The sequence below is a fragment of the Haematobia irritans genome, chromosome 4 (assembly GCF_050003625.1).
Source record: "Haematobia irritans isolate KBUSLIRL chromosome 4, ASM5000362v1, whole genome shotgun sequence".
Taxonomy (NCBI): Eukaryota; Metazoa; Arthropoda; class Insecta; order Diptera; family Muscidae; genus Haematobia; species Haematobia irritans.
Window position 1 is genome coordinate 84,862,312 of NC_134400.1, and position 24,459 is coordinate 84,886,770.

A 24,459-nucleotide genomic window follows, 5' to 3' on the forward strand; every position below is an offset into this window, starting at 1 on the left:
CTCTAACAACCATGCAAAAATTGGTCCACATCGGTTCATAATTATATATAGCCCCCATATAAACCGATCCCCAGATTTGGCTTGCGGAGCCTAAAAGAGAAGCAAATTTCATCCGATCCGCCTGAAATTTGGTACATGATATTGGTATATGGTCTCTAACAACCATGCAAAAATTGGTCCATATCGGTCCATATTTATATATAGCCTCCATATTTGGTACGTGGTGATCGTATATGATATTTAACAACCATGCCAAATGTGGTCCATATCAGTCCATAATCATATATAGCCCCATATAAACCGATCCCGAGATTTGGTTTTGGATCCTCTTGGAGAAGCAAATTTCATCCGAGTCAGTTGAAATTTGGTACATTGTGCTAGTATATGGCTAACCATGCCTAACTAGTTCCATATCGGTCTATAGTTATATATAGCCCTCAGATAAATCGATCCCCAATCACAAAAAATTTGTCCATATCAAGTTCATAATTGTATATAGCCCCATATTTCAATTCTGGCTCTCTACGTACCGTGCAAAAGTCCACGTCGATTCGTAATTATTCGTAGACTTACCTATACATAACTTTTTTGTCTAATATATACCACGTATGGACTAACTCACAATTTATAAAACGATGTTAAGAAGTTTTGAGATACCACAACCCAAGTAATTCGATTGTGAATGACAGTCTACGCAATCCATGGTGGAGGGAACATAAGATTCGGCCTGGCCGAACTTTCGGCCTTTTTTCCTTTTTATAGCTCTTTTTTTTTTTGTAAAAACAGAGTAAGAGTTAATAAGATGGTACAAATTATTTGAATTTTGTTGAAAAAATGCTAAATCCATTCTAAAAAGAATTGCGAATTTTTGAAAATATTTTAGTTCAAACGTTTCAGACAAGCGTTAGAATGCATTAAAAATCATAAAAAATGATTTATTTGGCAAAATATCACAAACTTTTTTAATTCACATCCAAAACACTGTATGCGGATCACACTTTAAGAAGTGATGCAAATTGAGAGCAACGACTGTTGAAAGGGTGGACATGCATTCTATGACAAGCCCATGTTAAATTCATCGCTTCTGCGTCAATTTTGCAACACTTCGGGATCCAAAGAGAATATTTGCACTACTTTTTTGGCGACGCTTTTATTTTGTGCTGGGGAGGAGATCTTTCCATGGTGATGGGTATTTAAGATTCGGCCTGTCGAAATCTCGGCAGTATATACTTGTTTGTATTAAAAATATGAAAAATAAACGGGGATTCAGAAAATGAGCTAAAAATTAAGGTGGAAATAGTGTATCATTCTCATTCTCATTTCTCCCTAATGAAGATCGATACTACTTTAGTTCAAGATAAGAATTCCATATATTAAGACAATTTAGACATATTTTAAATGTATATCATTAGGATTTCGTCAAAAGATTTCCTGCCCACGATTTATCGTAGAAATTTCTTAATAGCGTAATCGACAAATGCTACCTGGCTGTCGTCAAGTTCAGTGCTTTGCATTGGACCATGATGTGCATACAGATTGACGATAAGACCACTTCTAATTGTTTGGCAAAGGAATCCAATGATTTTGCTGATTGTTCTGAAGATACTGCCGATTGCACAAAGAACCATATTTCCCAGGTTTGCGTAGTTGTTGTGGTGGAACAAACCAACTAAGCAAAAACAAAATACAAACTTTGTTACATCCGCCACAGCGAACATTAATCATATTTTGTCACTGTGAATGGAGTGGATCTATAGACTGATAATCAGACACACTGCCGGCAGGCCTCACTCCCCCGCTCTCTCAAGCGGCCGATACTCAATCATGGTGTTTTATTAATAAACATTTGGCAAAGAAACATTAGTGCGCAGGCGCAAACTCTATTTCCGCTGATTATTTTCATTTCAGCACGGTGGCAAGTCAATATTCCCGTGCCACCTCCATTACCAAAAGCCGCTTTTAGACACCAACACACATTGCTAATGTTATGCAAAGTTGGTAACTGCCTGCCATTGCTGTTGCTATTACAGAACAAAGGCTAAACGACGGACGGACGGACGGACAAATTAGATGGCAGGCCTACATGCGACAAAGCAAAGCAAAGAAATCGTCAGACATGTTCCCCAGCTCAATGGCAAAGTGTTGCCATTTATTTATGAATGAATGAATGAACGACAGACGCCCCCGCCTTATTAAAGCCCAAAGTCCTCACCATCTCAATAGTGCAATGAATTTCTAACCATCTAACCAGACGGTTGATTTCCAGCCATATGTCGTCTGCAACCATAAACGCTTATGCGCTGGGGGACACAACCAAGCAAGCAGCCAACCCACTTGTCTATGCAAAGCACGAGTTACTATAAAAATTGTAAAACTTGTCTTAGAGTGCAATGAATGAATTGTTAAACCGGCTGGATGGTTGGAAGCCTGGTTGGCTGATTTGCCGGCTGCTCGACTGCGATTCCGATTGTCTGTTCCTTCATCTTCCGCTGCCTGATTGACTGACTGAATGAGTTAGTGAATGAATGAACGAATCGATGTAAGAGTATGGATATAAAGCAATAGTACGATAGTTAGGCATACATCGTGTGCGCACAAACTTTTCATTCATAAATGCTAAAACAAAAACCACGTTTCCCCAGCACCTCGGCATCGGCTCCGCGGATTTGGGGTCGATTTGTGTGCCATGTGTCGATTTCGTTGCCAATGTTCAAAGGTTGAGGATGACTCATCGACAACGGCATGATCGTCTTCAATATTCACGTTTACGTCCGTCATCGTTGTATCTCAACCGGATTTTATCACAGCATTAGCGCCAACCACACTGATTTACAAGAAAAACTACTTCGGCATATGCAAACTTACTTGAGGTAACTTGGGTTATAGTGGCACTCTGTTACTCCAGGCTCATTTGGAAAAAACTCAGTCCCTTACACTGAGAAAAAAACACATGCCCGCTTCCAAAGATTTTGTTTTTACTCTACACGCAAAAAAAAAATTCTTTCCTCCCAAACGAAATTTTAGACAAACAAAGTTCGTTTCTCATTTGCTTTTCGCTGTAAGGAAGTGCATTTGGAAGAAAAGTATATACTTTTTGTGATAAACGTTTATTCTTTTCCAGGATGTAAAAAAAATTTCATAAAGACAAACTCAAAAAAAAAAAACATAGTTTTCTTGGTAATTGCATTTTCCCTCACATCTTTCTGACACCCACGAGGTTTTTTTAGTTCTTAACACCTTTTCCTGTAATACCAACAATGTAGAAGAAATTATACGATTTTATAAATTTTAAAATTTTTTTTACCTTTCGCCTGGACGGAGAATCGAACCGCGGACCATGCACTTTGTAACTTTGTAAGCCAACACACTACACTAACCACTGAGCTATGTACCTGTTATGGTCATCAATAGATAAATATCCATATAAGTTATATTTATATAGCATAGCTTGCGGCGCCCACGAACCGAATAAACAAAGTTTATTTACCAGAAACAAACATTTAGTTTGGCACCGTGGAGCAGTGGTTGCTACGTCCGACTTGCATGCCAAGGGTCGTGGGTTCGATCCCTGCTTCGACCAAAGTTTTTTTTTATTTTTTTTACATATATTTCAGATATGTTCGGAAGATTCCGAAAAAATTTTCAACATTACATTGTAGTATATAAAATTTTGAAATGTAAAATGTGTCGTATTAAAGACCTAAAGTCAGAAAAGAACAGTGTTTGATATAAACGAAATGGACTGTGTTGTTGTTTCAAAAATAACTTTTTTTATTGAAAAAATAAAAATTTTGTAACAAACGAATTTTATTGGTGATAAAAGTTTAAAATTTTCGAAGCAATTCAAAAAACTCTAACAAAAGAAAAACGTTTTCGGTACACGTTTTCCAAACGTTTTTTTTTCTTTGCGTGTAATGATTTTGATATTGATTCCGGGCCAAAGAAGCAAATTTCAATTTTTTGTTTTTTCTACATATGCTATCAAAGTCCTTTACAAACTTGTTGTCGTTAACATAAATTTTCAAATTCAGAATCCAACACCAGTAGAAATTGTGCTATGTTTTAAGTAAAAATGTCTTTAAAATAAAGTGTTAAAAAACATGTCCTATTTAGGACCTTTTCTGCTTTGTAGTGAAGATGCAAAAACACAAAGAGTTTAAAGACAATTTCATTAACTTTAAAGAGTTTTTCTTTATAAATTATTAAAGTCAAGTTGACTAGTCCAAACAAATGTTCTTCCATGTTATGATACCCATTTTTAAGTCGAATCACTTAATTATAAAGACAAAACGACTTGATTGTATAGTTAATCGATTTTTGGACAAGGAAAAAACTTTTTATTAATGCGTCTTCTTTGTTAAGCAAAATTCGCATTCATATTTTAAGGGCATGAAATCGTACCAGTGTACCACCCAACAGAGTTCCGTCCCATTTTATGGTACACCGGAAGACCATTTCATACAAATGGAGCAAACAAATTATTTTCGTTGATATAACGAACATTTTTCATTAGGAAAATGAAAATATTCATTAGTAGTATGTAAAAGTTATTATATTAACGAAAAGTTGTGTTGTATTTGTGTGTATTTTTATCGGGCCCTTCTTTGATATCTTTATAGACAATCCGAATTGCGTTTGTTTGTATGTCCTTTAAGGTTCAGTAGGTTGACTGTGTTGATAAACTCTTTTATATTCATATTCATAAACATTTTTATTTTTAATTATTTAATTAGTTATTGTTAATCATATTTTCAGCTTTTGTTAATGTTTATTTCTGTTTGTTTGGGTAAACAAAATTTGTTTTAGGTTGGGGGGCGCAACGAAATTGATACATTTTTTGGGGGGGGCGCGAAGCAAATTGGGTTGGGAAGCTCTGTTGTAGAGGGTGACATCAATGTTCTTGTATTAATGCCCACTTAGACCAGTATAGGTCCATTGCGATCCCTCGATGTGATTTTTCAATCTTTCTCCTTTCGATGCGGCCGCTTTGTCCCAGAAACTTCCACCTGCTCGTTCTCTTTGAAAGAAATCTCAGAATAACCAACCAGAGGCCCTGATGAATGCAAGTTTGATCCTTAAGCTGCACTCCCGCAGATCAGTGAGGGCCTGAAAGAAAATGGAGCCTAGTATCTTGTTTCTTCTAAAGGATAAAGCTGGGTACTGACACAAGAAGTGGTACGAGTCCTCCGTAACTTCCGGGTCCAGGCACCATCTACAGATATCATCGTCTTTAAGTCCTATTCTTACCATGTGTTTCCCAAGTGTGTTGTGTCCTGTTATGATACCAATCAATGGCCGTAATTCCTCTCTGTTCATCGACAACAAAATTTCACAGTTCCTACGTTTCTTTTCATCCTATATCAATTTGGTTTGCTCGTAACCATCCGAAGAGACCCAGCGTCTTCGCCATTGCTTATCATATTTAACCTATATCCTGTAATGATAAGAAGATAATGGAGGAAAAACGTCTGCTAGGACGTTGTTCGTTCCACGAGCACCCTCCTTAGCCAGCACATCCGCTTTCTCATTTCCTATTATCCCATAGTGCCCAGGTACCCAGCACAGAGTTATATTATGCTGTTCAGTGAGAACCTTGAGTTCTCGACGACAGCGGCTGACTACCCTAGACCTTATGTCAGCACTGCACAATGCCTTTATAGCTGGCTGACTGTCGTTCAGTAAAACAAGCGTAATGAAAATATTCTTTTTGGATCCGGAAGTAGTTCTGGATGTGAATTAAAAAATGTAATGTAATATTTTGACAAATAAATAATTTTTATAATTTTTTATGATTTTTAATGCATTCTACAGCTTGTCCGAAACGTTTGAATTAAAATAGTTTAAAAAGTTCGCAATATTTCTTGAACAGATTTAGAATTTTGTTCGACAAAATTTCAATAATTTGTACCATTTTATTAAAGCTTACTTTGTTTTTAACCTTTTTGAAATAAAAAAATTAAATTTACCCATAAACAAGTATATACAGCAGTAAGTTCGGCTGGGCCGAATCTTAAATACCCACCACCATGAACCAAATATTAGGATTTCTTTTGAAATTTCAGGAGGGCTTGAGGACTTGAGGACACTTCCCGAAGATACATTTAAAGATTTCACCTATGAGGACTATATCAGATTCTGGATTTATAAGAACCATTTTTGTTTGAGTTTTAGAGGAATCATTAACATCTCTTGTAAGTGTGCAAGAAAATTATAAAATAACGTCTTGATTTGAAATTTTAAATCTGTAGATTTTCACCCGAAAAATAAAATCTGGAAATTTTACATTGAGTTTCAAGCAATTTTCATGATCAGTGCGCCTTCTATACTCACAAGAAGTGAAATTGGTCTATATGGAGGCATTACCAAATGGACCGATAAAAACTTAATCCGATACACGTTTTTGTGAGCCTTAAATACGAGAATATTTACAATTTCAGGCAAATCGGATAAAAACTACGGTTTCTAGAAACCTAAGGAGTTAAATCGGGAAATCGTTCTTATGGGGGCTATACTAAAATACCGACCGATACTAACCGTTTTCGGCACACCTCTTTATGGCCCAAAAATACCTCTAGATTTCCAATTTCAGGCAAATTGGATAAAAACTACGGTTTCTATAAGCCCAAGAAGTAAAATCGGGAGGTCGGTTTATATGGGGGCTATACCAAAACATGGACCGACACTCACCATTTTTGGCACACCTCTTCAAGGTCCCAATATATCTCTAGATTTTCAATTTGGCGCAAATTGGATGAAAACTACGGTTTCTATAAGCGAAAGACCCCAAATCGGGAGGTCGGTTTATATGGGGGCTATACCAAACCATGGACCGACACTCACCATTTGTGGCACACCTCTTCAAGGTCCCAAAATATCTCTAGATTTTCAATTTCGCGCAAATTGGATGAAAACTACGGTTTCTATAAGCGAAAGACCCCAAATCGGGAGGTCGGTTTATATGGGGGCTATACCAAAACATGGCCCGATATAGCCCATCTTCGAACTTGACCTGCGCGCAGACAAAAGACGATTCTGTGCCAAATTTCAGGACGATAGCTCCATTATTGAATGCTGTAGCGTGATTACAACAGACAGCCAGACAGACAGACAGACGGACATGCTTATATCGTCTTAGAATTTCTCCCTGATCAAGAATATATATACTTTATATAGTCGGAAATCGATATTTCGATGCGTTACAAACGGAATGACAAACTTATTATACCCCGTCACCATTCTATGGTGGTGGGTATAAAAAAGAAAAAAGTGATTTATAAACGGTTAACGGCAACTTCAATTTACAAATTCAGCGTCGAATTCAAGTAGAAATTGTGAAATTCAAGCAAAAATCGTCTTTAACATAAAGTGTTGAAAAAACATATCTTATTTTTTAATTCTATTTTGCTTTGTAGTCAAGATACAAAAAGTCAACAAATTTAAAGACGATTTCAATAATTTTGAAGAATTTTTCTGAACTATTAAAGCCAAACTTAACGAAACAAAATTTTCTTTCAAGTAAAGATACGCATTTTTAAGTCGAATCACCTAACTATACGTACAAAACGACTTCATTGAAAAGTTTATCGACTTTAGGGACAAGCATTTTTGCTTTATATCACATAAATGCGTCTTCTATGCTAAGCAAAATTGGCGTTTGAATTTGAAGGACAAGAAAGCTTCACGATATTAGGGCTGAACCGATTTATGGGAAATCTCCAGGGAAAGTAGAGGGTTATTAAATAAATTTCTGCTGCCCGATTCTGTATTAAAATTTCTCTTAGAAGGTGAGTGGAAAGATAAAGCAACACTGAATGAGAAATGTAGTGTCAGACTGTATGCAAAGATGGCTTTGTCCTTTTCCTTAAAACCCCCATATTTGCAACAATCATTGAACTAATTTTTTGAAAACTTGTTTATGTTCACCCCATGGGACGAATATAAAGACTTCCGGAAATATACGCAATGATTAATTTATATCCGTATTCAGTTTAATTATGAAATCAGCTAAAGATTCTTTGGATTTTTTTGGAAAGGTTAAATTTTTGTGATATCCTTTGGAATGTTCTGTGAAAGATATGGTTGACTTATTTAGTGCAAAATATTCCTCTAAAATTTAGGTCGCTGTTATTATGATATCGTAAAACAAAGAGGGTTTTGCAGCTTTAAATATATCAGGCATGCGCATCGAGATTTGTTATGGATCATATCTCCTGTAGATATGACGCAAATTTTGTCATGAGCACAAAGATTTCTTGTCCTTATGAGAGTTTTGCTTAGCATTGAAGTCCCATGTCTCCGTTTCCTTGGCCAGAAGTCGTTAAACTTTTCAATGAAGGCGTTTTGTGCTTCGAGTTAGAAGATTGAATTTTAAAATCTTGATACAAAAGAAAATTAATTTGTACTGAGTTAATCTTGATTATTGAAATTGTCTTTAAATTCGATCATTTTTATACCCTCCACCATAGGATGGGGGTATATTAACTTTGTCATTCCGTTTGTAACACATCGAAATATTGCTCTAAGACCCCATAAAGTATATATATTCTGGGTCGTGGTGAAATTCTGAGTCGATCTGGGCATATCCGTCTGTTGAAATCGCGCTAACTTCCGAACGAAACAAGCTATCGACTTGAAACTTGGCACAAGTAGTTGTTATTGATGTAGGTCAGATGGTATTGCAAATGGGCCATATCGGTCCACTTTTACGTATAGCCCCCATATAAACGCACCCCCAAATTTGGCTTGCGATCGCTCTAAGAGAAGCAAATTTCATCCGATCTGGCTGAAATTTGGTACATGGTGTTAGATATGGTCTCTAACAACCATGCAAAAATTGGTCCACATCGGTACATAATTATATATAGCCCCCATATAAACCGATCCCCCGATTTGGCTTGCGGAGCCTCTAAAAGAAGCAAATTTCATCCGATCCGGCTGAAATTTGGTACATGGTATTGGTATATGTTCTCTAATGACCATGCAAAAATTGGTCCACATCAGTCCATAATTATATATAGCCCCCATATAAACCGATCCCCCGATTTGGCTTGCGGAGCCTCTAAGAGAAGCAAATTTCATCCGATCCGTCTGAAATTTGCTACATGGTGTTGGTATATATTCTCTAATGACCATGCAAAAATTGGTCCATATCAGTCCATAATTATATATAGCCCCCATATAAATCGATTCCCAGATTTGTCCTCCGGAGCCTCTTGGAGGAGCAAAATTCATCCGATCCAGTTGAAATTTGGAACATGGTGTTAGAATGTCGTCTCTAACAAACACGCAAGAATTGGTCCATATCGGTCCATGATTATATATAGCCCCATATAAACCGTTCCCCAGATTTAATCTCCGGAAATTTGCAACGTGGTGTTAGTATAAGGCAGCTAATATCCATGCCAAAATTGGTCCATATCAGTCTATAGTTATATATATCCGATCCCCAATCACACAAAAATTGGTCCATATCGGTTCATATTCATGGATGCCACTCGAGCCAAAAATAATCTACCAAAATTTATTTATTTTTATGGAAAACATTGTCAAAATGTTATTTCTATAGAAAATTTTGTCAAAATTTCATTTCTATAGAAAATTTTGTAAAAATTTTATTTCTATAGAAAATTTTGTCAAAATTTCATTTCTATAGAAAATTTTGTAAAAATTTTATTTCTATAGAAAATTTTGTCAAAATTTTATTTCTATAGGAAATTTTGTCAAAATTTTATTTCTATAGAAAATTTTTTCCAAATTTTATTTCTATAGAAAATTTTTTCCAAACTTTACTTCTATAGAAAATGTTGTCAAAATTTTATTTCTATAGAAACTTTAAACTTAATTATATACGTATTTAATCGGCCGTTTTTAGTTTAATATATACTACGTATGGACTACCTTGTAATTTAGAAGACGATGTTAGCAAGTTTTAAGATACCTTGCCATCGGCAAGTATTACCGCAACCCAAGTAATTCGATTGTGGATGACAGTCTTCCGTAGAAGTTTCTACGCAATCCATGGTGGAGGGTACATAAGCTTCGGCCTGGCCGAACTTACGGCCGTATATACTTGTTTTAATTCATATTTAAAAGTAGAAGATTTCTTATTGATGTTTTTCATTTCAGTTTAAAACCATGCATTGACTAAACAACAAGTGTAGCTTATTTGGGCAAAGCCCTATAGACTGCATGATGGTTGGATGGACGCACGTTTCGGAATTACCACATTCCTCATCAGCATCCTCTACACTGTTAGAAAAATATGTTTTTCATATGTTCCCATATAAACAAAATGTATTTCGGGCAGAATTTTTAAACACAATATATTTAAGAGCAAACATGTTATGTTCCTAAACTAACACTAAATGTTTGGGACAGATATGTTAACATGTTAGAATATATTATATTTGGGGCATGAGTGTTCATAAAAATAATATGTGCGAATGTAAACATATGTTGAGATATTTTATTCAAAGAGCGACAGAGAGAGAGTATAGAGAAAGATACAAAGATGGAAACCGGGAGGGTTGACGAAAGATATCAACATAACACAGCGAGAGAATGAAAAGAGAGCAATTTCTGTGAAACCGCTTGTATGTTGTTTCGGAAAACTGTTTTATGATAAGGCCAAACATTTTATATGCTTTGGGAGCCACCGTTAGCATGCCCGCCTTGCATACACAAGGTCGTGGGTTCGATTCCTGCTTCGACCGAACACCAAAAAGTTTTTCAGCGGTGGATTATTCCACCTCAGTAATGCTGGTGACATTTCTGAGGGTTTCAAAGCTTCTCTAAGTGGTTTCACTGCAATGTGGAACGCCGTTCGGACTCGGCTATAAAAGGAGGTCCCTTGTCATTGAGCTTAACATGGAATCGGGCAGCACTCAGTGATAAGAGAGAAGTTCACCAATGTGGTATCACAATGGACTGAATAGTCTAAGTGAGCCTGATACATCGGGATGCCACCTAACCTAACCTAACCTTGATATGCTTGAGTCTAAATATTATTTAATTTGAATATTAGCATGAGTATTTGGAGTAAAGAGAATAGACATTCAGAACCAAGAGAATAAACATTTGACAAAAAAAAAACAGCACGTGTTTTCGCCTTGAGAGCAGCATTTTATGTATGTGTGGACATGTGTTTTGTTTATCATTTTGGCGTTATGGGCACATTTTTTTCTTGGTTCGTTAAAAGAAATCGGAACGTACGAGGAGTAAGTCAAAATATTCAGGCAAAGGAAATTAACATTAAGAAAAACGATGGAAAATATACAAAAATAACAAAGGGATCTTCATAAAAATAACGAAATGGTTGGGACAGTAAAATGAAAAAAGGAGGAAACAGTTAAAAACTAAACAGTAAAATGTATAAAAACAAAGTTTAGTTCCTTAATAAGTAGTCCGAGAGAAGTTGACGGACATCTTCAAATATAAAAGCGGGCATTAAGTTCGAGTTATGCAGCTAAAACAATTGAAAAAGTTTATTTTCATTAAAATGAATTATTAAAGAAAATTAAAAGGCAAACCAAAATAATAAAAATAATAATAATAAAAATAAAATTAAGTACAAAACACAATAAGTTTTAAATGCATTTAAAATAAATTTATTTGTATATTATAAAATTATTTATGTATGTTTATACTCGACTCCACGTTCTTCTTTTGTTAGAGTTTTTCAATTCCCTCCAAAATTTCAATCTTTTATACCAAAAACAGTTTTTTGTTACAAAATTTTTATTTTTCAATAAAAAAATATTTCATCCAAAAGCTCAGTCCATTTCGTTTATATCAAGCACTGATTCTGACTGTAAATCTTTAATAACCCACATTTCGAAGTTTCATTACAAAAATTTAATATAGTATAAATATAAATGTGTAAATTAAAAAAAAAATGTGTTTGGTCGGAGCAGGGATTGAACCCACGACCCTTTGAATGCAAGGCAGACATGCTAACCACTGCTCCACGTTGCCAACAAATGTATGTTTTTATTAAATAATGTTATGTTTACATAGGCTCGTGGGCGCTGCAAACTATGCTATATAAATGTAACTTATAACGATAATTGTCTACTGGTGACTATAACAGCTACGTAGCCCAGTGAATAGTGTGTTGGCTTACAAACTGTATGGTCCTCGGTTCGATTCTCCGTCCAGACGAAAGGTAAAATTTATAAAATTGAATAATTTCTTCAACATTATTTGTATTACAGCAAAAGGTGCAAAGAACTAAAAAATTTCGCGGAAGCGAAAATTATGTGATGGAATGAGCACAATCTTCTTTGGGGAAAATTCTTCCAAGCATATAATATTTTTGGGCTCCAAATGCTCCCAAACATATAATATGTTCACATAAAACAAACATATTAATGTTTCGGCAGTATCCAATAATATATGTGTTTCCTGCAAGATATGTTTGGAAGCGATTTTTTTGAGGGTGTACTTGCTGCAAAACTATCAACCAATTATCAGAATAAATTCGGACAGTACACTAAACCCAAAGTGAAGCACACTTGAACCTTTCGAAAAAGGTTTATGATATAGTCTAATGGTGTTTTCTTTTCTTGTAAAAAGTACGCACTTTTTTTGCATTTTATCCGGATAATGAACTTTTTAGGTTCTTTTCTAAAACAAGTGAGCAACAGTGGGAAGAAGCTTCCAATTCTCTTGTCAAAATAGTGCCACGCATAGAGGCAAATTGTGGGCATTTTCAGAAGTGCCGACAAACGAGAGTGCTACAATTGCCTTGTTGCTCCTTTGAGTTCTTTTTTGCCCTCTGATATGATAGCACGTTTTTAGGTTGATGGCAACATTTTAAAAATGCGTATTCTGTGCATACAAAATGAAGGCAAAGCACTTTTTTCAGAAAAGAAAACGCCATAAGTGAGCATGAAATATCGGGATGCCACTATACCTAACCTAACTGTAGGCCCGAAGGTATCAGTGATACAATGTATGAAGCCAACAAGTTTAGACAAAGTTCAGCGTATGGCGTGTTTGTGTATCTCAGGCGCATTCAGCAAGACAGGAACAAATTCCCTTAATGTCATGCTGCATCTATTGCCTTTAGACATTTTGGCCAAACAGTCAGCTGCAACAACGGCTGTGCGTTTGCGCGAGCTATCGCTGTGGTCGGAAAAAAGTTACGGTCACAGTTCGGTCCTCAAAATAATGCCAGATGTGCCTAACGTAGTGGATTACACGTTGGCGAGTCCACTTTTCGACAAAAAGTTTGAGACTCTAATCCCCAACAGTGGGACGTTGTGCACACAGACCCCGGGGAATAAAGAATATATAGATTTCTACGCTGATGGCTCCAAATTGGATAGACAATTGGAATTCGGAGTATATTGTAATGATCTGGAACTTCGAATAGCGAAGAGATTACCTAATCACTGTAGTGTTTTTCAGGATGAAATATTAGCAATAAGAGAGGTGGCGAATTGGCTGAGAAGTAATGTTCCAAAAAATGTGGGCATTAATATATACTCAGACAGTGAACCTGCAATAAAATCCTTGGACTCTGTGTTCCTTAACTCAAAAACGGCCATAGACTGCCGCAAATCTCTCAACGAGATGGCTGAGCAGTCCAATATTCACCTAATATGGGTGACTGGCCATAGGAACATACCGGGGAACTGCGAAGTGGATGAGTTGCCAAGGCTAGGGACTACCTTACATATTCCAGGGGAACTTGAATCTGTTGGTATGCCCCTGGCTACCTGCAAGCTCATGCTGCGTGAGAAGGCTGTTATGATGGCAAATGTTCGATGGGAGAATTGCAAGGGCTGTAATGACACCAAGCAAATATGGTCTCATTTAAACTTAAACCGCACACTAGATATGCTAATGTTCTCGGGACGTCAGATATCACTCCTGATATCTGCTACAACGGGTCGCTGCCTGATAGGCGATTTTGTAAAAACTATAGGCGCGAAGTATAATGACTATTGTATGAGCTGTCATGATGCAGAGGAAAATGAATCAATTAAACACCTCTTGTGTGAGTGTCCTGCATTTTGTGTAAAGCGCAAGCAACTTTTAGTAGCATATTGCTTCAGATTACTGGCGGATCTGGAAAACGTTAACTTAAGCAGTCTGATAATGTTTTTGGAACAATCTGGTTGGTTCAACAAAGAAAAATAATCAAGAAGGTTCAGCGGTTAAACCTATAAGTGCCCATATGTAATAGGTACTTTTAGTTAATGTGGTATCACAATGGACTGAATAGTCTAAGTGAGCCTGAATCTTAATGTGGTTGCCACTTTAACCTAACCTGTACGAAGCGTACATGAACGAATTCTGCAGCACACGCAAAACGATTAGCACCTAACTACAAGCAGAAAGATTCTGTGTAGTTCAGACCCAGTCAGTTGGCCTTCCGATTCTCCTTTTGGGTCAAAAGGCAGTTTTAGTTCAATCGACTTCAAACTTGGCAGAATAGAATATTGATTTAGAAAAAAATCGGTTCAGATTTAGATATAGCTTCCATATATATATATTTCGCCCGATTTACACTCATATGGCCACAGAGGCCATCGTTTTACTCCGATCTAAGTGAAATTTTGCGCAGGGATTATAATGAGTATTTTAGCCATGCGTGTCAATTTTGGTTGAAATCGGTTCAGATTTATATATAGCTCCCACATATATATTTTGTCCGATATGCACTTATATGGCCCCTGAAGCCAAAATTGCACCTCTATTTACTTGAAATTTTGCATAGATACTAGAATTGTCATTTTAACTGTGTATGCAAAGTTAGATTGAAATCGGATAGGATCGGATGAATAAAAATCACATTTGTAGTTCAGTGTAATGGCTAGTACCGGAACAAAGAAAAAAAAAAAAACAACGACAAAACACGTCTAATATACAATGTGCCTACACTAAAGATATAAATGGGGGATTTCTATTGAATGAGACATGAAAGCAAGCTTAGCAACGACCGCATAAGTACAGATCTGCAATTAACAAAGCCCCTTGCCACAACGGTGATGATGCGAGACGACGCCACCGCATCATTGCAAAAAAAAAAAAAAAAAAAAACAAAAAATAAATGACGTTTATGTGCATCCAGCTCACAGTGCGCATGTGCAAATGGTCGATGGCTGGCAAAATTTTAATGAATGAACAAACGAACAATATTTTTTGCATCTTTTTGCGGTTGAAGTCATTGTGTGCTTCATTAGCACCACATGGAGAATTTTAGACCAGTATCTCGAGAAGCTTCTGCCTCTTCGTGCTTCGCAAGACGTCATTGTTTTGGTCTTTTGTGAATGCGATATTAGCCAATTATGGGAAATTGTTGACAGATGTGTTAAATGATATTTTGTAATATTTAAATGAGACTTTGTTTGCTCTTTGTTCTTAGACAAATTACCATAACCATGGGTAAGGGAAGAAGGCGGTTTATATGTACTATGTTTGATTACACAAGGGAGCAATGGTTCTGTTGATTACCTAGTAGAACAATATTTTTAATAAACAATATTTTGTTTGGCCCAATCCTGAAAATGTATATACTTGAAGCAAAATGTGTTTGGGGTGAAAGTCTAAAGTCGGGCGGGCGACTATATTATACCTTGCACCACTTTGTAAATCCACATTTTCGATACTATATCAAATCCGTCAAATGTCTTGGGTGCTATATAAATACATACATTTAATGTCCTGCGATGATACACTATGTTAGTAAAAAACAAGAAGTAAAGTCTAAAGTCGGGCGGGGCCGACTATATTATACCCTTCACCACCATGTAGACCAACATTTGTGTTACCATCTCAACTACTTCAAATTTGCTGGGAGCTATATAAAGCTTTGCATTTTCAGATGTGGCCAAGTGTGGGTTGTGATACATTATTCGGTTAAGTCGGGCGACTTGGAGCCTTATTTAAACCTCAAACGTTCTGTGGAAAGTCTGGCATTACAGTGTGTAGGATATGACTAAGATATGGGGAAGTTATCACAGAATTTTGTGTAAAGTGTGGGAATTTTGGCCATATTTGTATAAACCGGAAAAACGAATATATGGAAGCTTTATCTAATTCTGAACCAAATTAGATCAAACTTGGCACACTTAAATATCATATTAAATATATTCTCCGTGGAAACTATGCAGTCAATTGGAGGAAAATCCCATTGAAAATGGGTCTAAGATATGAAATAGTCTACTATATTTTCCCAACTCTGGTGTACATATAACGGGAGCTATATATAATCTGAACCGATTTCGACTAAATTTGACATGTATAGTTAGAATAATAATTCTGTTATCTCTGCAAAATTTCACGTAAATGGGAGTTTAACTTTGGCCCCCGTGGTAATTTGAGTATAAATCGGGCGAAAGATATATATGGTAGCTATATCTATATCTGAACCGATTTCAACCAAATTTGGCACAGTTACCGATACTTTAAACGTACTCTTTGTGTAAAATTTGAACCAAATCACGGCAAAACTCTGGCTTTTGAGACCATATAAGTTCAAATCGGACGAAAGATATATATGGGAGCTATATCTAAATTTGAACCGATTTCAACCAAATTTGGTACACTTATCGATACTATTAAACGTACTCCTTGTGCAAAATTTGAACTAAATCACAGCCAAACTCTGACTTTTGTGGCCATATAAGTGTAAATCGGACGAAAGATATATATGGGAGCTATATCTAAATCTGAACCGATTTCAATCAAATTTACCAAGCATTGGTAGAATGTCAATTCTACTCTTTATGCAAAATTTCACGTAAATCGGTAGTAACCTTTGGCCTCTGTGGTCATATGAGTCTAAATCGGATGAAATATATATATATGGGAGCTATATTTAAATCTGAACCGATTTAGCTGATATTTTGCAAGTTTTTCGAGACTCATAAAATATTCGGATGTACTGAATTTTAAGAACATCGGTTGATAAACACGCCAATTATGACCAGATCGGGGATAAATATATATGGCAGCTATATCTAAATCTGAACCGATTTTTTCCAAAATCAATAGCGATCGTCTTTGTTCCCCAAAACGACCCTGTGCTAAATTTGAGGACGATCGGACTTAAACTGCGACCTGTACTTTGCGCACAAAAATACATGAACAGACAGACAGACAGACGGACATCGCTAAATCGACTCAGAATTTAATTCTAAGACGATCGGTATACTAAACGATGGGTCTCAGACTTTTCCTTCTTGGCGTTACATACAAATGCACAAACTTATTATACCCTGTACCACAGTAGTGGTGAAGGGTATAAATATGGGAAACATTTTAATCTAAACCAATTTTGTGCAACTTCGCAAAAGTGTATTTATGATTTATCGGTCGATAGATATGTATTAGAAATAAAGGAAAGTTTGAGTCACTTTTACAAGTTTTTGACTTAGCAGTGGCGATTTAATAAGGAAAATGTGGGTATTTTGGTAATTTTTGCTCAAATCGGAAAAGCATAATAATGGAAGCTAAATAGAAATCTGAACCGATTTCAACCAAATTTGACATGCATATGTTACTTAGTATTTTAATTCTACTCCCTGTGCAAAATTTCACGTAAATCGGACTACAACTTTGAACTGTATGGCCATATGACGGAAAATCGAGCGAAAGATATATATATGGGAGCTACATCTAAATCTGAACCGATTTCAATAAAATTTGGCTCACTTGACTACACTACTAATTGTACTCCTAGTGCAAAATTTCAACCATATTGGGCTAAAACTCTGGCTTCTGGGGCCATATAAATCTACATCGGGTGAAAGATGTATATGAGAGATATATCTCAATCTGAACCGATTTCAATCAAATTTGGCACACCTGACTATAGTACTTATTGTTCTCCAGGGGAAAACTCTGGCTTCTGGGTCCATATAAGTGCATATCGGGCGAAATATATATATGGGAGCTATATCTTAATCTGAACCGATTTCTTCCAAAATCAAATAGGGTTCTATTCTGACCCAAAACAGGAACATGTGCCAAATTTTAAGGCGATTGGACTTAGACTGCGACCTAGACTTTGATCACAAAAATGTGTTCACAGACAGACGGACATGGCTAGATCGACTCAGGGATCCACCCTGAGCATTATTGCCAAAGACACCATGTGTCTATCTCGTCTCTTCTGGGTGTTGCAAACATATGCACTAACTTATAATACCCTGTTCCACAGTGTGGCGCAGGATATTATTTTATTTTTATAGTTATTATTATTGTTCCTCTATGAAAAAACTTACACTGGTAGAAAAGGTTTCATTATATTAATGAAATGTGACATTAAAATTGAGCCAATGAAACAAATTCATTGATATAATGATATTTATCGTTATTATAATGCATTTTCTGTTAGTCAACGAAACGTTTCGTCCTATTAACGAACATTTTTATTGTCTTAATGACAATGTTTCGTTGTATCAATGACAAATTTTCGTTGGCTCAATTTTAATGAAATTTTCTTTGTGTGTACTTCCATTCTTTTTCAAAGACGATGAATTTGTTTATTGTTCGGATGTTCCTGGTTAAGTAACAGCGATGGGATTAGAGCAGTATGATTCAAATGACGATATCTCTAAAACTACTTGGACGATTGAAACACAAGTAAGCACGTCTGGTCACTGGTAGAACAAGTTTCGTTAATACGAAGAATTTCTACGTTGTATTAACGAAATTCTTCATTAAAAGTCAGCCAACGTGGCATTTCATTATAACAACGTAATTTTACGTTATATTTACGAAACCCTTTATAGAATATATTTCGTAGTATTAACGAATAATTACGTTGCTATAACGTAGCCTTTTCATTGTATTGACGAAAATTATTATTGTATTAATGAAACTTATTCATTGAATGGATGCAGCTTATACGTTGTATCAATGAACACAAACATTATATTTATGAAACCTAACCAATTATTATTTTTTGTTAAGATCCTAGAAATATAATTTATATATAGTAGGAAATAATACAATTTCTCCAATTTCTTTGCCACTTAGGTTAATTCCGGTAATGGTTACACGTTTTCATCTGAATGTTCACTTCACAAAATTTACACCAAATTTCTTGCTAATATAAAAAATAACTCACCCACGATCTATGTTTATAATTCACAACGAAGCTCTAATGATTATTTTTGCTAGATTATTTTTGCTCGAGTGGCAACCATGATTATGAACCGATATGGACCAATTTTTGTGTGATTGGGGATCGACAATATATAACTATAGACCGATACGGACCAATTTTGGCATGGTTATTAGCGGCCTTATACTAACATCACGTTGCAAATTTCAACCGGATCGGATGAATTTTGCTCCTCCAAGAGACTCCGGAAATCAAATCTGGGGAACGGTTTATATGGGGGCTATATATATTTATGGGCCGATGTGGACCAATTTTTGCATGGTTGTTAGAGACCATATACCAACATCATGTACCAAATTTCAGCCGGATCGGATGAAATGTGCTTCTGTTAGAGGGTCCACAAGCCAAATCTGAGGGTCCCTTTATATGGGGGCTATACGTAAAAGTGGACCGATATGGTCCATTTTCAATACCATCCGACCTACGTCGATAACAACTACTTGTGCCAAGTTTCAAGTCGATAGCTTGTTTCGTTCGGAAGTTAGCGTGATTTCAACAGACATGCTTAGATCGACTCAGAATTTCACCACGACCCAGAATATATATACTTTATGGGGTCTTAGAGCAATATTTCGATGTGTTACAAACGGAATGACAAAGTTAATATACCCCCATCCTATGATGGAGGATATAAAAAGTCAGTTCTTAATCAACCACCATAATCAACCATAAAAAAACTATCTTATTACATACAAAAACTGGAAATCGCGATTTATATTAATTCAGTAAATCGTGAACAAAATCAAAAGTTGGGCACCGATTGTAATGAATTAAAGCTCATTTTATTATAAATATATTTAGCTAACTATTTCTAGACAAAAAGTCTAACCTAACCTAAGGATCCTGTAAGAGTTTTTGGCATCTACTACAGGTAGATGACGTTTTCGACGTTTACAACTTTTTGACAATAGAAAATCCAAAAAATTGCTGCTCGGACCATCTCTGATAGATACCTTGCCAGTTACCGATGTCAAGGTATCTAAAACTCCCTACTTTAGGTTAGATATAGTAGCTGCCCAATATTTCAGGCTCATTTAAACTACACCAAAGAAAAAATACTTTCCTTCGGAAGGAAATTTTAGACAAACGAAATTCTCCCTTGTTTTAAATCATTTTCTTTAAGAGCTAATAATCCCGAATTTATGACAAGCGTTACAATGGCTGTCTCTAAATTGTTTTATTTCCTCTTAAAAAAGATGTTTTAGCGCTAAAAGAAAACTTCGGTTGTGTAAAACTCTTTATTCAGTGTATTCTTCCATACCACAGTGGTGAACTTCCCTCTTATCATTGAGTGCTGCCCGCTTCTATGTTTAGCTCAATGGCAAGCCGCGTCCGAACCGCATTCCACATTTGTATAGCCAAGTTTGAACGGCCTTCCACATTGCGGTGAAACCACTTAGTGAACTTTTGAACTTCTTCCTAACTTCCTAACATTGCTCAAGTTCATGAATTCAAATCCAGGGATCGGCATATAGGGAGCTGTGAATCGATATATGCATTTTTACATAGTTGTCAGAAGGCAATATACGGACACGTATGGCGTACTAAATTTCAACTAGATCGAATGAAATTTTCACGTCCAGAAGGTGAACGGGCATCACTCCGTCTAAGTGAGCCTGAAACTTAATCGGGCTGCCACTTTAACCTAACCATCACTCAATCGGCTCAGATGTTCGCTATAGGGTCTGAGACCACACTCAAAAAAGAAAAAGTGAACTCTCTATTTCACTAAAGACAATTTAACTTTATTTTAGTTCATCCTATTATTATGTTTGGAGAAAGTTTCCTTTACTCTAATAATTTTTTGTGTACGTTAGTTAAATTAACGAACGCCGACGAAAAAAACATACTTAAGTAGAGCATAAAGATTAACTAAATTCGTATCTTCCACAAATAGTTCAATTTCTATAAATTTGTAAATCTTACCAAAAATGCGTCCATCATGAACTTCGTATGTCACTAAAGACATTCTTGCAATTTTGAACTCCAAGTTTTTCCTTCAAACAACAAAATTTTCTTTAACAAGTGTAAAAACTTAGTTATGTCTAATAAATTTTCTTGGATTGATCGAAAAATATTTACTTATTTTGATGACATCGGCGTGATGCGTTACAGCCAAGCAGTTCTATTTATAGAATGGCTAGCGAAAAACGAAAGGACAATCTCTATTCTTAAACGTATTTTCCAGGAAAACGGGTTTTGTGCTGTGGAGCCGGAGTCGGAGTCTGAAGATTTTGCTGGAGTCGGAGTCGTAAAAATTTTGCTCGACTCCGGCTAAACCAAATTTTTTAAAACACTTCACATTTTTGTAACTAAGCAAGTTTTTACGCAAATTAGTTTCCATTGCGTTATTCATTCGATCAATGTACAGCATGATTGTAAATGAAAATCAACTTCCAATTACGGCTATCTTTTTATGTTTCCTAGAATGTTAGACTAGCAGATGGGGTGGATCGATCCATTTTAATGGCCATATCAATTTATTTGAAATATTTCGAACAATCGAAATTATTTTTTTTTATTTTATTTTAGGGCCATATACATATGTGGAATATTGACAGAAAATTTTTTCAAAGTTGTTTTTTATAGAAAATTTTGTCATAAAAAGATTTGTCAAAATTTTATTTCTATAACAAATTTTGTCAAAAATTTTTTTTTTCTGTAAAAAAATTTATTCAAAACTTTATTACTGTATAAATATTTTTTTCTATAGAAAATTTTGTCAAAATTTTATTTCTATAGAAAATTGAGTGAAAATGTTGTTTCTATTGAATATTTTGCAAAATTTTATTTCTATAAAAAAATTTGCAAAATTTGGTTTGTTACACAAAGAGTTTTTCAAAATTTTATTTCTATTTGTTTAGTAACTTGAAAATTTGTAATTATAATTCAAGTTGGCGACAAAAATTGAAAAGAGTGGACTGTATTTTTCTTGTAAATTTATTTGGTGATGCAAACCTTTCGACGACCAAACTATAAGTGAATTTCTATTTTTACTACAATTATTAGCACAACTTCGTTACATGGGTGGTTGATGTAAATTTTTAATATTCTATGTTCTAGCGGTATGCAAAAAAGTGCAAAAAGAGAGCAAAAACAATAACTTATATACTAGCCTAACAGGTAGAAAATCATACGATGGTTATTGCTGTTTGTTGCTGTTACATTGATCAATTCGATTAAACATTAGTCTTATGGTATAATACTTAATTTAGCAAACAAAGCATAGTCTAACAATGTAACAGAAGCGTAACATAAACAAGGGGCAAATTAAGTTTACTGATACAAAGTAATATATAATTGAACAAAGTAATTTAAATAATTAATATAAATTTATAATTTGAAAATTTATAAATCTAAATTACGTTTCATAAACTCATTTCAAAACATACTGCCGCCCCTGAAACGTCGTTTCAGTTAAATGGGAGTAGAGCAATTTTTGTGACTGGACGGGTGTATGTATTTTTCTCTGTCTTGATGGATACCACTCGAACTCTGCCATCATTTCCAGGATGAACTTGAACTATTTTTCCAAGTAGCCACTTAGTTGGAGGTAGACCAGGTTCTTTGAGTACGACAATATCACCGACGGAAAAATCTCTTTGTGCTGTCTGCCATTTCGGTCTTTGTTGCAAAGATGTGATATACTCAGAGGACCATCTTTTCCAGAAACCCTGTACCATTTGCTGCAATAACTTCCAATGTTTTAGCTTTGGCAATGGGGATGCAATATAGTTTGGCTCTGGAAGTGAAGTAAGAGGTTCACCTATAATGAAATGAGATGGGGTTAGCGGATTTAAGTCTTCATCTGATATGGGACAGAGCGGTCGACTATTTAAAATTGCTTCAATTTGTGTGAGCACAGTATACATTTCCTCATAGGACAGCAATGATGATCCAACTACTCGCTTAAGGTGTAACTTTACAGATTTAACATTTGATTCCCAAATGCCACCAAAGAGAGGGGAGGATGGAGGTATAAAATGCCATGTTGTTCCGTCTTTGGCGATAGATGATGCAATATCGGAGTTTGATGTCTCGTCTAACAGCATTTTATGCATTTCTGATAATAAACGACGAGCACCATGAAAATTCGTGCCATTGTCACAATACAGATTACAACACGATCCTCGACGGGATATGAATCGTTTAAAGGCCAAAATAAATGCTTCAGAACTAAGGTCACTTACGAGTTCAAGGTGCAGTGCCTTCGTCGAAAGACAAATAAAAAGTGCTATATACGATTTACATACCCTTGGCCTTTTGCAGTTAGTCATCTTAATGGTAATAGGACCAGCGAAATCGCAACCTGTATTGAAGAATGGTCGATGTTGTTGTATTCGTTCTTTTGGCAGATTTGCCATTAGTTGTTGTGAAGTTTGGCGGCGTAACATAAAGCAGCGCTTACATTTGAATACCACAGAGCGAATCAAATTCCGTGCGCCTAATACCCAATATTGTTGTCGTAAAATTATAAATAATTCCGTCACGCCGACATGTAAATATTTTATATGTAGATCTGTAATAATTATTTCAGCTATCCAGCTCTTTGGAACGATGATTGGATGTTTGATATTATATGGAACCGTCGATTCTTGGATTCGTCCGCCTACACGCAGAAGCCCTTCACTGTCGAGAAATGGTGAGAGTTTTTGAAGAGGCCCTGCAGGTAAATTTCTATTGGCTTGAAGCGATTTTATTACATCTGAAAAACTGAAATTTTGGATACACAGCAGAATTTTTAGTTTAGCATTATGAATTTCAGCATACGAAATAAATGAGAAAGATTTTAAACGTTTGAAAAATCTTAAAACATATGCTACAATTCTTAGTAGCTTATACCAAGTAGAGAATTTTTCAGCAAGCTGCAGCAGCATTGGTTTATCATCAACCTTCGCAGACAAAACAATTTTCCTTTTTTCTCCATTAATTTCTTCGGGCTCTTCATCAAGTTTAAATTTAGTTTGAGGCCATTTCGACTCATCAAGTTTCATCCAAGATGGTCCGCTCCACCATAAATCAAATTTTAACAATTCTTCTGGATAAAGGCCCCTGGAAGCACAATCCGCTGGGTTTTCTTTTGTGTTTACGTAATTCCAAAATTTGCGAGGGATGGTTGTCAGAATTTTATCGGTTCTGTGCGATACAAAAAGTTTCCATGTTCTGGGAGGAGCTGAAAGCCAGTGTAAAACGATTTGTGAATCTGTCCAAGCAAAAAGTTTTGAATTTTGTATGTTAAGCGAAATTTTAATTGTAGAATACAAACGACATAATAATAAAGCGGCGCATAATTCCATTCTTGGGATCGAGATGGGCTT

General features: G+C 35.7%; 1 protein-coding gene across 1 annotated transcript in view; it reads right to left on the minus strand.

The window, feature by feature from the left end:
- The window catches only part of LOC142235645 (uncharacterized), a 52,304-nt gene that overhangs the window by 24,500 nt on the left and 3,345 nt on the right, over positions 1 to 24,459 (minus strand). Inside the window, exons 2-4 of the mRNA XM_075306909.1 lie at positions 23,395 to 23,585; positions 22,627 to 23,349; positions 1,534 to 1,669 (exon numbers count right to left, since the gene is read on the minus strand). Of these exons, the coding sequence (XP_075163024.1) occupies positions 1,534 to 1,669; positions 22,627 to 23,349; positions 23,395 to 23,585 (1,050 nt within the window). The remainder of the gene's footprint in view (positions 1 to 1,533; positions 1,670 to 22,626; positions 23,350 to 23,394; positions 23,586 to 24,459) is intronic.